General features: G+C 41.8%; 1 protein-coding gene across 4 annotated transcripts in view; it reads right to left on the reverse strand.

Moving 5' to 3' along the window:
- The window catches only part of LOC139913919 (protein bicaudal D homolog 1-like), a 31525-nt gene extending 17864 nt beyond the window's left edge, over nt 1–13661 (reverse strand). For all 4 annotated transcript variants that reach the window (XM_071902081.2, XM_078281958.1, XM_071902079.2 and 1 more), the window contains exon 1: nt 13443–13661. In XM_071902081.2, coding sequence (XP_071758182.2) covers nt 13443–13661 — 219 coding nt within the window. The remainder of the gene's footprint in view (nt 1–13442) is intronic.
- Nucleotides 13662–15110: the final 1449 nt, after the last annotated feature.

The raw sequence follows: 15110 nt of genomic DNA on the forward strand, positions 1-15110 counted from the left end.
GGGTCGAACCTGTGCTCTTTTGGTAACAATACAGTCTAACTACTTGACCATTCTGCTGCCTGAACAACACTTCCTCAAGCATCAAGCCTACTATCAGAGTCATAGGCGAGGACAGTAAAACCAGCAAACAGAGCAGCGCTTATCCCACTGAGCTATTTCTGGGCTCTGAAACTGTCAGACTGTGAAGCCTTGTGAATATGTGAATGACTGTAATAATACTGTCAACCACAGTCTAACCACCCTGCAGAATGATGTTATAAATGAGAATTATAAACTGTGTTCCAGCCTAATGATAAACTGCATGACATGTCAACTTCCAGATTCGTGTTATGGGTCTATTTTTACCACTGTAGCAAAGTCGAATTGGCTTCAGACTACACTAACAAAGCTTAAACCTTCAAACCTTCACAGAAAAGTTTGCCTGCAGATTCCTACTGCTGCTGTTCCTACTCATTTCAGTGCTAACCTCCCACCATGAGGTCTGGTTAGATCGATAGGCGGGACATGCTAAATATCACTGCCAGGTAGCTGACAATAGGCTGTGTGGATGCCAGTGTGTGTGTGTGTGTGTGTGTGTGTGTGTCCCAGGCCCTCGCTGGATGACTGAATGCAGGAGGGCTGCCAGTACTCTGAATCAAGGTCAGTTCACTGCCAATTATACTGCACTACATGCAGGAAACACACACACACACACACACACACAAAAGCGCACACACGCATCATTATTTAATGGCTATCTCCCTCTCTTTCCATGCAGGCGGTCTAATTTAAAACCCAGGCTAGCAGCAGGCATTCCCTAACCTTTCTAACCCCTTTCTGTCATCTGAAGACAGTTCACAGTGCATACAGGAACTTCCTTCAACGGCTATAGATACACACCGGTGGACAGCGTTTACTGTAAGGTTTACATTTGATCAAATCCTTGCTAATGACACATTCTCATATCTCACTCATTAGAATGACATTTTTTTTTAAAAAGAAACTAGACATTTTGTTGCCCTATCATAATGTTACTGTCTATCTGTATGGGTATGTACACACTGATTCTTTACAGGAATTTATGATAACAAAACAAGAGTTCAGTCGATCAATTTGCAATTGAAAATGTCTTAAAGTGAAATAAATGTAAGGCAGCAGTGAGGTAACACTGGGAATGTAAGAGGATGCTGTACCCAAGTTATTGATTGGAAGGGAATTCAAATATGTATTGTCTGATTTTTGGACAGCTCAATCAATACATGTCAACATGAACAACTGACCGCCTCCCAAAACATGAAAACACAGAACCAAGAGTCTGTAGTTACGATAGTTAGAATGATAATCAGATTTTTTGTTGAGGAACCAAATTATTTTACAGCACTTTTGGCAACTTATATCAACACCATGTTTCAACAGAGCTGAAACACCAATATTCCATGAATATTAATGATGGAAACTTAAATCTTGATAAATGATTATTAGTGATGGGACTATATATCGAAATTCAATATATCGCAATACAAAAATGTGACAATACGTATCGTGGGGCAGAAGAAAAACGAATTGCGATATTAGCTCCATTTTATTCTGCTGTAGTAATCACAATTTCATAAACTCTCCATTGAAATGGAGAACTTGAACCCCATATCGCGTATCGAGTCATATCGTGAGATAAGCATATTGTCCCATCCCTAATAATTATACGTTAATTAACTGTGCAGCCTTTATCTGAAGTGTCATGACACTTTCTGGAGCTGTTCCATTTACAGTGAATTGGAGACTGACTTTAGCAGGCTCAAACAAGTTCTTTTGAGGTTTTACACTTTTTTTTTCCCCATGGTGATGCTAACAACACTGAACTAGAAAGTGTGTCCATGACCTTGGAAAATCATCATGTGGCTCTCGTCGTCCCTGGAGCCGCTCCAGAGAGGCTGTTGATGACATCACCGATTACAGCATGTGTTCAGAGGGGGCCTGAAGACCGAATCGACTAAAAATAAATAAATGCAGAGGCGATTCTGTGCGTGATTTCTGTGATTACAAATTACAGCCCTCGCTCTCGTCGCAGATCTAAGAAACACTTGTTCATGTTTACAAATCTGAACTGTGTGAGATTACAGGAATACCAAAATGTTTTTTAGCAAATACGCTTCTTGGTCATTTTACTGTTGTTTGATGAGAAGATGGCTGGTATTTTCATGTCTTTGGTGCGGTACAATGCATTTTGATGATGCTTTGCTGGCTTTCCAGGCTTTTGTCATTATCCTGCACAGTGGTAAGCTGATCAAGGAGTACGTATCCCTTTAAAAACTTGTAAAGCAATATTGGAACCTATGTGTCCAATGAGCCCCTCAAGGAAATAATCTGAGAATTACTGCCTTAATTTGTATGAAAGGAACTATCTCCCCCTCCTCTCTCTCTTTCTTAAGTCTCATGGATCAATATAAACCCTGCAGGCGTGGGAGAGCGAGAGAGAGAGAGAGAGAAAGAGAGAGAGAGAGATGGCCCAGTATCCTCTTTTATCTGGGAGAGAGACAGACAAACAGAGAGAGACAGCAACAGAGAGAGAGAGAGAGAGAGAGAGGCAAAGGGAGGAGGAAAGAGGGAGACAGAGAGAGGAGAGTGGAGTTTGATATAGGATCAGAGAAACACTGCAGTGTTAATGGATGGATGGTTCCCTATTCAAGTGAACAAGGTATTAAGTAAGTTTACTAGACTGGTAGTTTGTGTTTGTGGACCCAGGAAAAACTGCTGTCTGAAATCTGTTCAGTATCTTACATCCTAACCATACTGTGTACTGTTGAAACCTACAACTTTAGTGCATACAGAATCAGAAACAGCAACTATAATTCATACTAATGCTTCTGCTTAAGTGGTAATCATAATAAAGTGGAGATTCTTTTTTTTTTATATATATATATATATATTTGGTGACATCTTTCTCATCTTTCTGCACTGCACTTCCCAGAGATCACCTGTCAATCAAACAGTGTGGGCGGGACTGTTATATCTTCTGTTGATGCAGTTTGAGTTTCTCTTTTCTTTGTCTGTTCAGCCATGGCGGCTATCGCTGCTCATGCTAACTACCCACTTCTTCTTCTTCTGTTTATCCCAAACAAACCGCTGTTGCTGCTGCCAGAAACGTAAAACGCATCACTTCCTGTGCGCCAGAGGATTTTTTCCCGAGAAAGACACTACCAGCTTTCATCAGCTGGGGATAGGCTGAATCACTATTGTGTTTTATCAAGCAGTATTAGAGAGTAGCAAAACTGACATTTATTTAGAAAATGCATACACAAGAATCCTAACATTAGACACTATCTACAATACATGTGCTGTATAATGTAGCATCCACAGCATTAAAAATATCAACATGCACTTTACTATACTGAAGCACAAACACTAATGCTTGTCAAGTGTCATGTTGTGTCCAGTGAAGAAGAAATGAAAGAAGAGAAGAGAGTCGGTAAGTAATCAAATAATTCCTTACTGACTCCCTTCAGTTCACTCTCCCCCTCTTTGTTTTGGTTTGCTCATAGCCTAGTGTGTGTGTGTGTGTGTGTGTGTGTGTGTTTGAGAGGGAGTGTGTGTGTGTGTGTGTGTGTGTGTGAGACAGTGAGTGTGTGTGTCAGCCTGCTAGCTGGGGAATGGTAAGCATCCCTGTCATATCCAGTACAGATCGTGTTATCCTTGTGGGAAGAGAGGGAGAAACAATACCCTGTACTGCTCTCCCCTCCCTCCCTCCATCCACCTCCACCCATCCCTCTCTCTCTCTCTCTCTCTCTCTCTCTCTCTCTCTCTACCCCCCCCCCCCCCCCCCCCCCCACCTCCCTTCGATCGCCCTCCGGTGTCCTTTACAGAGGCGGACAGCCAGCCAACGATCTCCCCTTTGCTCCCATTACATTCTTCTGAAAACAGGAATTAGTAAAGGAGAGAGAGAGAGAGAGCTAGGGGAAGGAGAGAAGGAGGGATGGAGGAGAGAAAGGAAAAAGGGGAGAGGTGGAGCAAGAGAAGCAGGAGGGAGAGATGGAGGAGGGACAGAGGGAGAGAGGGATGGATGCGCTTTCTACCACTCCCTTGGCGCAGGCCCTTTGTTTTACTTTCATCCCCTCTTTCCCTCTCCCTCTCTCCATTGTTCTTCCCGCCACTCCCCCTTTCCCTTCTCTATTTCTTCACCCGTCATAACACCATCAAAAAGAGAAATATGGAAAAATTATAATTCTGACATGTACAAAGCATAGAAATCCAGGCCCAGGCGTGACTGTGTGTTGTATATTTGAATTTCATATTAGTTTAATTTTAAAGAAAGGGACACTTACTACAAATGATTGGTCGAAAAAAAAAAACAGAACCGTATTTTAACCATATAACCATTTATCTTGCATAACCATAACTTTGCAGCATATCAAATTATGATACTTTTTAAAGGATAGTAGATTGGTTTGATTGGAAAAATCACAACATTTTACAGACTTGACCCTGTATATTTTAGAACTAAGGTATTTTTTTCCCCCAAAATGGATATATAGTGTTTTGGAATAGTCCTCTTCATATAAAATGCCATTTAATTTTATATGAAGAGCATAGAGATGGTAAAGATAAAAAGGTAAAGATGGTAGAGAAACATGAACGGTGTTGCACCTTCCATTTCATCTAATTTCAAATGTCTCACAGTCTTTGCTGGATCTGGATTTTTCTAAGGTATAATATCTCAATTTTTCACCTACGTTTTCCCAGCCAATCGTGCTGTGGAGTTTGTTTGTTTCTTAAATGCACACATGCTTCGTGTGTCATTGTTCCCCTGGAGTCGTTTTACCATCTTGCTATACATGTTCATGCCTATTTTGACCAAAAACTGCTTTACTGTTGGCAGCAGCCCCAGTATATCTCAACGACTATGTGGGAGAGCTCTGATTGCACTGGCAAACCCTTTCACATTTGACAATAGTGGCTGACAGAGGGAGAGAAATCACCAACCCACAGTCCAATCACCATCCAGCCATCAAAAGTACTCAAGGCGTTTGTAATTCAGCGTATGGGAGCCACTGATCCATCCATCCCCTTTACTCCTCTATATATCTTCTTCTCTCTTTTCTCAAAATCCAAACACAGTGAGAGATGATGATGAAAAATGGAGGACTCTTTGCTCAGGAGTCAGTGGGTTTATGTTGGGGAAAATCATGAGCTCATATTTAATGAATAATTCACCAAGTCCTCACCACCGTGTGTGTGTGTGTGTGTGTGTGTGCATGCGCGCAGACACGTTTGCAGACATGCATCTTCTAGACTGCCCTTAAGTGCTTGTGAACATGTGGCTCTGTCAGGTTCATAACTCAGCCAGGAGCAGAGGGGTAGAGCCCAGCCAGGACGGCCTGCAGTGGAAAGCTATAGCTGCTTATGAGCACAGGTCCAAGGGTTATCTAAAGTTTACAGACCACTGAAGCTATTTTGTAAATATACACCATGATCCTGGGTTTAAAATGCTTTAATATTCACTTACTGTAAATTATGGAATCAAACTTAGGCTGAGAGTTTGTCAACAAAACAACAGAATTTGGCAAAATCACTGATTAATGCTCATATCATTCACTACAATATATAACTGTGAGAGAGGACTTCAGTGTTGATTTAAGTAATACTGAGTTGTCAAATAGCCTTCAGTGTAGTTTTTTGCCAAAAATACTCCTTGACAGCAAAAACTGAGGGATACTTTCCAAGGACTCTGTCATCTTTTAATGCAACCATCATGAGTTTTCCTCCCCAATATCGACAGAGGGATAGGATTTATAACCCGCGGGTCGGTCAGGCCCCACTACATCCTAAACCTCGGCGAGCGAGACAGAAAGCTGACTGGGAGTCAGTGTCCGGTGACAACAACTCGGGGAGGGAGGCGTCCCATTGGCTGCCGGCGCGCGTGTGACGTCGCAGTGGAGTAACAGAGCATCCCTGGGGCCGGTCCCATTGCAACGTTCTGTTTTTAGCCTTGACAGCGCCGCTAATGCACACACTGCATTTTTCATCACCGCTCCGCTCGTCACACCCACTGCTCCCACCACACACAACTACAAAACCTCCCCCCCCACCCCTCTTCCTCCTGTCTGTACTTGCTGCCCTGGCTTTGATGTGCAACCACAAAGCCCTCGCTCCTTTGAAGAAGCCGTTTCTTGTAGATTGGTCGTGAACCCTCGCTGTGACCAAAACCCAGCAAAACAGGACTCTCAATTTAGTGATTTAGAACTGAACAGCACTCTGTCTGAAAAGCCTGAATTATGCAAAAAACTAAAATAAAGACAGAATCAGAGAATCCCTGAACCACCCACTCTCTGGACACAAAATGGATAGCACACCTCAGAAGCACAGCGGTTACCTGCTCTTCCTGGTTATCACCCTCTTAAAGGTTAAATGTGTAATATTTCTGCTTTACTGAAGCATAGTATGACTAGTAAATATCAGCAGAGGTTGCTGAATGGTGGTAAGTGAAACAAAGTGAACAGCCACGGTGCTACAGTAGATTTCTGCATTCAGAAACACAGGAGCGGGCCGAGGCTGTGCGTTTTTGTTGTTGTTTGAAGGCCCTCCTACCACACCAAGGTCCATTCAAATATCTGGCAATGTTTTTGCCTTACTTATTGGTAAAAAACACACATCGGAAAATATAATTTGAGACTTTATTACTACTCGGTAGTGTGTTCTGGTAAATTCGGCATGTATATAATCCTCCAAACATCTCAAATTGTAATGGACCGGTCCATTTATGCGCTGGGGAAGTGGTGTTACTTCACGCGCAAAATAGTACAAAATGTTTCATTGTTAGCAGCAAGAGGCAATGGAGCCCGCTGTTTCAACCGACAGCTGACTCTGGAGTCAATATTCTCTGTGGGTTCAAGTATGTAAGAGACAAATTATATATATCTCCAAAATCACCGAACTTATCCTTTAACCCTTAACCTAACCTAACCCTAAGTCCTAAACCTAACTAGACCCTTAGAGAAGTGAGGACTGGCAGAATGTCCTCACTTTGGAGGATTTTCCTCATCTGTCTATCCTTGTGAGGACATGTGGGCCTCATAAGTACAACAGAACACAAACACACACACACACACACACACACACACACAGTAAGCCACAGTGAGTGTGGAGACATTAACCCCTGTGTTGACCTCTCTGTCTCTCTGCCTAACAGGACGTCTGGTGGCACCGTGTCAATCACACCAGATGCCAAGGCATTAACAGAGATGCTGCTACAACAGGCAGCATGGATAGGATGCTGATGGGATGGAGTGTGGAACAAGCTCATCAAACAGTCAACAAAAACACAGAGGCAGAAAATGACTAATTATGCTGATCCTAATGATTTTGGTTGAAAAATGACCTTGTGAGAACTTCACTTGCATAATTTCTTTAGCAAATTCCTTGACTCATACTTTTACTTGAGTGAAATCTCACTGAAGTAACTGCACTCCTACTAAATATTTCAGCACTCTTTTCACCTGGGCAAAAATACAATTTCCCAGACAAAAAAATACTCGACAGAGAGGAGAGGGAACTACAAACCCTTCTCTTTGGTCGGCAGCCATGATTTATCTTCACAGCCAAGAGATGAAATTGTTTCATCTCCAAAAAAAATCTACTCTTCAGAAATGCAGAACATTCTTATTTTCACACTCACGATTACGCTATTGGCGTTTGAAAGAGTCACAAAACCTACTTAGCATATAAAAGGATACACTTTAAATTCACCTACCATCCCAAAAAACACACAGAAAGTTATAATGTGTTGGGAATTCTGGAGAGATTTGCGAGGTTTAGATTAAAGGGATGGATTAATGTCCATGTTCGATTGATTCATGTAGAAAAATAAAAAGATGCTTTACATATCTCACACTGTATCATCATCACCTTATCTATTATTTATCTTCCATACTTGAACTGGCGTTGAGCCTAATCACAAACAGCAGAAAGTGGAGATTAAGCTCACTGTACAAATCAATGTAATGAACTCCTGTAGAGCAAGCTAATTAGTAGTGAGCTGTGGCTAGCTCTTTACAGCCCAGTAATGGAGCCGTGTGAGGCTTCCTCCTGCTGTGAAACCCTCCGTTATTAGATTGAACCAGTCAGTCGATGTCACCCAATTAGCTAATGTGTATGACAACAACAAAATGAAGGGCTGAAAGCAGCAAAGATGGGGTCTCCTCTCCGACAGTGCAAGAAAATGTCCATCTAACAAATCATCTCATAGTCGGTCTGATAATCTTGGCAGTGAGATGAGATAACTCTACTTGTTTTCAATGCAGTTTCAGTTATTTTTCTAGAAACAAGAATAAAGTTCTTGAAACTAGGTGGAAAAAAGCATCACTCCACTGACATCAAGAAAATGCCACTGGATTTAAGAAAATCCTTGATCCACGTTGATTTGCATTGGATAAAAGTGAAACTATCTCACCCCTTGGCAGATTTTTTCACTTTTCACTGAGAAGAAGAATAATCTAAGACTCAATATAAGACTAGATCAACTGTTACAATGTATTTTTTTCCTAGAGAAGTGTGTAACAGTGTAACGTTTAGTCACGATAGAGATTGATGATAGACAGATAGATGAGATAGACAGAGATAGATAGATAGACAGACAGACAGATAGAAAGACAGATAGACAGATAGATAGATAGATAGATAGATAGATAGATAGATAGAATGTGAATTATATTGTGAATGGCACTTATAATCAGAGTTGCTTGCAAGTATGTATGCCCATAAAATAGTGATGTTACAGTCTACCACACGCTTCAATGTTTAAAGTATGCTGAAGTGAATCATTTATAGAAAAAGCTATTTATATAGAGTTAGACTTGATGCCCTTTCATCCAGCATTCCTCACAGTTGAGCCGAACTCCGGAAGAAAACACTTAAAGTGTCTGCTGAGTTTTCGCTAGTGATGGAGGTCTGACCTTATGAGTCGACTCCTGGTGAAGTAGAAAATACGATTTGATCTCATTCTTTCATTTCAGTGTAAATCTAGGGCTGCAAAAGACAACAGATTTTTGAAAACACTTTATTAGTTTAAAGGTTAGTTTCAATTTGGGAGTGTTTGCAGGTTCTCCTACTGTATATAGCTTAAATCCATCGCAGACAAGCATGTGAAAGGATCTGGTTATGTATCAATTCACTGTTACCTTCAAAAGAGTGTTGCATCATTAATTAAAAACCTCAAAAAACCACAACATTGACGATTTTACTTTTGAAAAGCCTGCAGTTTTTTTTTACTCAAGGGGCTGGGTGTCCTCCAGAACAAGGTATTATGGTTCTGTGCAGAATTGCAGTTGCACATTGTAGAAAATCCTTCATTATATTCAAAACGAGTCCAAATTCAGAAAAAAAGGCACAATGACAGTGTGAGAAACTGACTTTGTGGGCTCATTGCTGTTTTTTTTTCTCAACTTTTGCATCTAAGTAAAGCTGCTGTCTCCTTTCGCAAGTAATATTACTGTCTCTTTTACCATCTTTTCCAGTTCATTCTCTATGGAGCTGTGAGGTATGACATGACAAGAAAGGTAGACAGTAGAAACTATTCTTGGTTATTTCTAGCTATATGGAAGACAGCGACTGTTCACTATAGTGTAGACCAGACTGCCATATGGCCCCCCCATATCTGAAAGCTAAACTTCAGTGTCATTAGCCTTTTAGTGAAACTAATAAACTAATTTGGGAGGTATTACCCTTCTCACCATTTTCCCAAGCAGCATGCCTTGCGACAGAGAAGATCAATAGCAGTCAATTGAGATGAAATGAGAGGTATTGTGTTAGCGGTGTTGGAATGGAGACTGGATGAAGACGGTGTGTACAGATAGACGGGTGCAGCCCATGAGAGGTATAGGGGAAGGAGAGAGTTTATAGAAGGGAGACAGGAGGGAGACAAAGGGTGGAGGACAGGGAGATATGAGGTTAGGAAAGAGAGAAGTGAAGGGGTAAAGAGTAAAGAGCTTCACATCTTCTGAGAATGAGATTTACATATCAGCCTGAAAAAACAATCCCCTGTATTTAATGCAAGACGGCAAACGTCTCAGGCACGACTCTGCATGTGTTTGCCATATAGCCGTCACATGCGAAGGAGAGAAGCAGGGTGGGAAAGGAGGAGAAACAGGCTTGTAGCTGGGAGATTACTGGTTTTAATGGAAGAATTGACTGGGAACATGTGGGTGGGGAACGTGGATGAACAACACTCTCCCCTCCCTCAGCAATTATGTCGAAGCTCCCATACGAAGCGGCCAAAAGTGCAAGATTGTTGTAGTACTGGGCAGCTTCCAAGTGTGAGTGTGTGTGTGTGTGTGTGTGTGTGTGTAACCTTTCCTTCTCCAGCAATTATTCCCACAAGCCATTGCTGTAAATAAATAAATGTCCTTCGTCAACTTGTCTGTTTAAATAAGGGTTAAAAATACTATTAACACGTCATATGTATTAATTGGGACTGCTGGCTGCTTCCTCGATGTCCCTCAGCCAATATCATGGCTCCTCAGACACACACACACACGCACACACACACACACACACACACACACTGACCTTCAGCATGTAAACGCGCAGTCAGCTTCTGACTCAACGCCTGTCCATCCGTATTACAGCTAACAAACTGGTGAATTAGTGTTGCCATACATTACCATACATGCAGGAAAATGCTGTTCTCTGATGCATATCGATCGAGAAAAATGAGTTGATCACAAGTCAAGTCGGCGCAGTTCATTAGCTGAGATTGATTATTGGACTGAGCAGAAGTAAATCACCTCTCGAGGCCAACGGTGAAATAGACCACTGTGTGGACATGCATGAACATGATCGTCAGAAATTGTGCCATAAATTGAGGCTAAATGCACTTTAAATGACGGTGAAAGGTTGCTTGTTTCATCCCCAGAATCGACAGTGTGCCTACTGCCTGAGTGCTCCTGAGCAAAGGCACCAAACCCCCATGTGTATGCACCAGCCTGCATGGATGGATTACTGAACGGGCCAACCGGGCACAGGCCCAGGGGCCCAAGAGCTCAGGGGGCCCACTAAGCCAGAGCCTGATACATGATGATGCTGTCACTAACTTTACATTTACTGCCCAATCGAAGGGCTTAGTCATTTATATCAACACCAAAGCCCCAATATTCCCCCTATAATAACCTAAACATTTGTTTTGAAGGTGTCACCATGGCACTGTCAAAGTGAGTGTTCCCCTCAGTTTATCTATAGCGCTTTAGCAGTAAAGCGCTGCATTATTGTCCAAAGGCCTTGTAATGTAAAGTCATGGTTTACGAAGACCCCAAAATGATGTTTTTCACTCCTGATCTGTCAGAATAGGGCCCACTGAATAGGTATCTGTGCCCAGGGCCCTTTGTCTCATAATCCACCTATGCCAGCCTGCACCAAGGACCTGTATCAGAAACTATTATACTATCATACAAATACTGTGATACCACAAGTATCAGGCAGCTGGTTGCAAAAAGTCCCTGTGGCTGTACATCCTTGTAAAACAAAATCAAACATATAGGTAGGTACAGTATAATAGTCTGCAGTCTGACAATTTCTGGTGCTTGAAAAAGTGTTGTTGTTGTTGTTTTTTTAAATACAGGGAAAGTTTTCCCTGCTTCACATTTACGCAGTTACATTCGCACCATCCCAGTACAACCGGTGTTTCTCATTCACTTTCCCCACCCAAATTTTCCAAACCAGTCTGAGGATTCGAACCAGCAGCCTTCCAGTTACAAGCTTGTTTCTCTAACTTCAAGGCTGAGTGACAATATACTGATGTGTGGGAAGCAGTCTGCTGTAATCTGGCTGCCATGCATCACACATGCCAAATCCGGATTGGTGATGGGTTTGGTCAAATGCCTCATGTAATGTAAAGTGCTTTGACAACTTGGAGTAGCACTTTGCAATGCAATACATTTTGCAAACCATTAATATGGAGGCACTGATAGCCTAATGGTTAGACAGTTGAGCTTGTGACCAGAAGGTTGCTTGTTTGAATCCACAATCCAGCTGGGGAAATGTGAGTGGTGGAAGTGAATGAGCTGTCTCCTGCCGCAACAAGTATGTCAACAAAGGCCTGTTGTACTGGGAAACTGCCAGGTGTGAGTTTGTGTATATGTGTAATACACCCACTCCCTGCAACTACTCCCACACGTTGTAAAGTAAAGGCACTCAGTCGATTTGCCATGGTAATTAAGATTTGTAAAATGAGTTTTGAAACAATGGCGTACATTTTTTAAGACATGGTCAGGGGAAAAGTGAGAAATTGTCAGTATCCACATTCGGACCTGCTCTTCGCCCACTTCCCTTCATGCAAGGACTTCTACTTTCGTCTCTCTACAATACATTTTACTCTAGTATGACTTGAAGTGAGCCATCACTAAATTGTCTGAGAGATTTAGGAATTTAATAATGTCTAAAAGCTTGTTAACCTTGGCTTGTTTACATGTGCAATAAGAATATGATTGTAGGCTACTCAAAGTCCCTTGCCCCTGTCAGCCACTTAGTAAGTTTACAACCATATCAAGTATCTGAAAATTTCCACACTGAAATATATTCCCTTATTAACTTTTCCATCAGTCATGACAGAGTTATAAGCTATCATTACTTTTACATTACTTCCCCCCCCTTTACTTTTGTCATTACCCCTCTAAATAGCAGACTGAGGTTGAATTATCCAAAACTGTAATACCTAAAATCACACCACAATCCACAATCAAATTAGTTTCCATCATAACGTTTACTTTCTCCGGGTGGAAATATCCTCATTAGTGTGATTTTATCGAACAAAATGCTGACAAAACATTGGACGTCAACGCTGTCTGGTTTCTAACCGATTCCCTTTTAAGCTAGGAGAGGACACCAACCGTCAATTTTGTGGGGTGTAGCGTTAACGGAAGGTAATGAAAAGTGTAACGAATTACTGCCATACAGGGAGTAGTAAGTAAAGTAACTACATGACTTTTCCAATGACTTACCGGTATATAATGTAAAGTAATGCAATGAAATGACTTGACGTTTTTTATGCTATCAAGCCCTAGCATTAGCCATAACCGTGCTGAACCGACCTCTTGTAGCTGCACCAGCTTCTGCCCGAGTCATTTTTGTTTGGGTGTAACGGAAAATGTAACGAGTAACGTAAGGAATTACCTCTCCCAATGAGTAGTAAGTAAAGTAACGAACGACGTTGCTTTTGAAACGAGTCATGAGAAATGCATTACTTTTTCGAGTAACGAGTACCAGACTGGTCATAACCCAGCTGAGTGTAGGCTACTTCTTGTAACGTTAGCTAACTTCACTTCATTAGTTAATTTTGTGCGATGTAACGGAAAAGTAATGCGTTGTGTAACGAATTGCTGCTCCCAAGGAGTAGTAAGTAAAGTAACGACATTGTTTTTTAAATGAGTCATAATTAGTAATGCGTTACTTCGACACACACTGCTGGTCACTGAGCCCACCTCTTGCAGCTGCTCCAGCTCCAGCCTGAGCGCCTCCTGCTCGGCCTCCAGATCCGCACACTGCTGCTTCAGGGTCTGGTTCTCCTCCAGAACCACCAGCCCGCACTCCGCCGCCCGGATCTTCTCCCGGTTGGCCTCGGCCAGCTCCCGGGTCAGCCGCTCCACCTCGGCCCGGCACTGCTCCACCGTTTCCCCGCATCCTCCTCCTCCCGCGGCCATCGCCCCTCTCTCCCTCCCTCTCCCCGCTCCTCTCCCCTCTCCTCTCCTCCCTGCGTCGGATGAGCAGAGAGCCGCCCCGGAGGGAGAAACAGCTGAGGTAGACAACAAACCCCACCACCTCAAACCCCCCTCCACGGAATCAAACCACTGGTTAAAATCGCATGTAAAAAAATCCGTAAATATCCCTAAAGCGTTTCCATCACCACCAGAGAGTCAGCTCCTTCCTTCCGATGCACTAAATGATGCAGCTACACTTCCCGCATCCCTCCCTCTGTTTTTCTGCTTATTCACCGGGACCAGGGCGCCATCTCTTCCTATAGCCATGAAGCAAGGCACACTGGCTGCTCTCTCCCATCCTCCTGCAGGCTGACGTCGACCGGAGCAGAGGAGTGAGGGGTCTGTCGGTGGGGTTTGAACCTCAGTGTGACTATCCCTCCTTTAGATAGGATAAAGCACGGGAGAACAGGGCTGAATGCGCCCCCTGGAGATGAGACTGCTTACTTTGGAATTACAAAAACAATAATTTTCTCTTTACTTTTATTTATAAAATTGACACTATACTCCTCCTCCCCCTCCTTTACTACTACTATTACTAGCCTACTAATACTACTACTATTAGGCTAATAATAATACTAATAATAATAACAACAATGAAAATAATAGGCCTACTCCTATTACTGCTACTAGCCTACTACTAATAATAACAAGAAAGAAGAAGAAGAATATTTATGTATCTAAAAGTACATTTTACAAAGTGCTTTACAAAAAGGCACAAAACAAGAAATAGTCAAATATACAAAATGAGATTTAAAGAAACAACTGGAAGACACATTCAAGAGAAAAGTGGTTTAAAAATGTCAAAATAAAAAGTAAACCCATAAGAAACAACACAGTATTAAAAATATAAAACGTATTAGCCTATTATAATTATTATCATTATCATTGTTATTATTATTATTGAGTCAAGACAAACAAAAGACAGAAACAATGTTACACAAGAAAATAAGGACAGAGACAAAAATAACCATGGGGTTGGGAGGAAGGGCGGGGTAAAGTTACAATATCAATAAATAAATACAAAGAATAAAGACTTGCTTTACTAACTCCTACACTGGATGAGGGAAACCAAATGTGTTGTCTTGGCTTGTGGAGGATCTTAAATGTGAGGAGTGTCCTCAACTCTCCAAATGATCTTCATCTTTCTTCTTTATGGTCTTGAAACATCATGGCAAAAAATAGGAAGAAATCTCAACAATGTCTGCACTCAAAAAGCAAAACTGGCACAAAATGCAACAAAGTGAAGTTCATGACTCAGTTTTCCATTATTGGTACATTTAAACCACCGCAATATCAAACAATTTATCCCATGACAAATGAATTTGCTGTACAATATTGGATTAATTCACATGGGAACTGAAAACAATATAAAGGATAAGGATTAGATTTTGT

This window comes from Centroberyx gerrardi, chromosome 24 (assembly GCF_048128805.1).
Source record: "Centroberyx gerrardi isolate f3 chromosome 24, fCenGer3.hap1.cur.20231027, whole genome shotgun sequence".
Classification (NCBI taxonomy): domain Eukaryota; kingdom Metazoa; phylum Chordata; class Actinopteri; order Beryciformes; family Berycidae; genus Centroberyx; species Centroberyx gerrardi.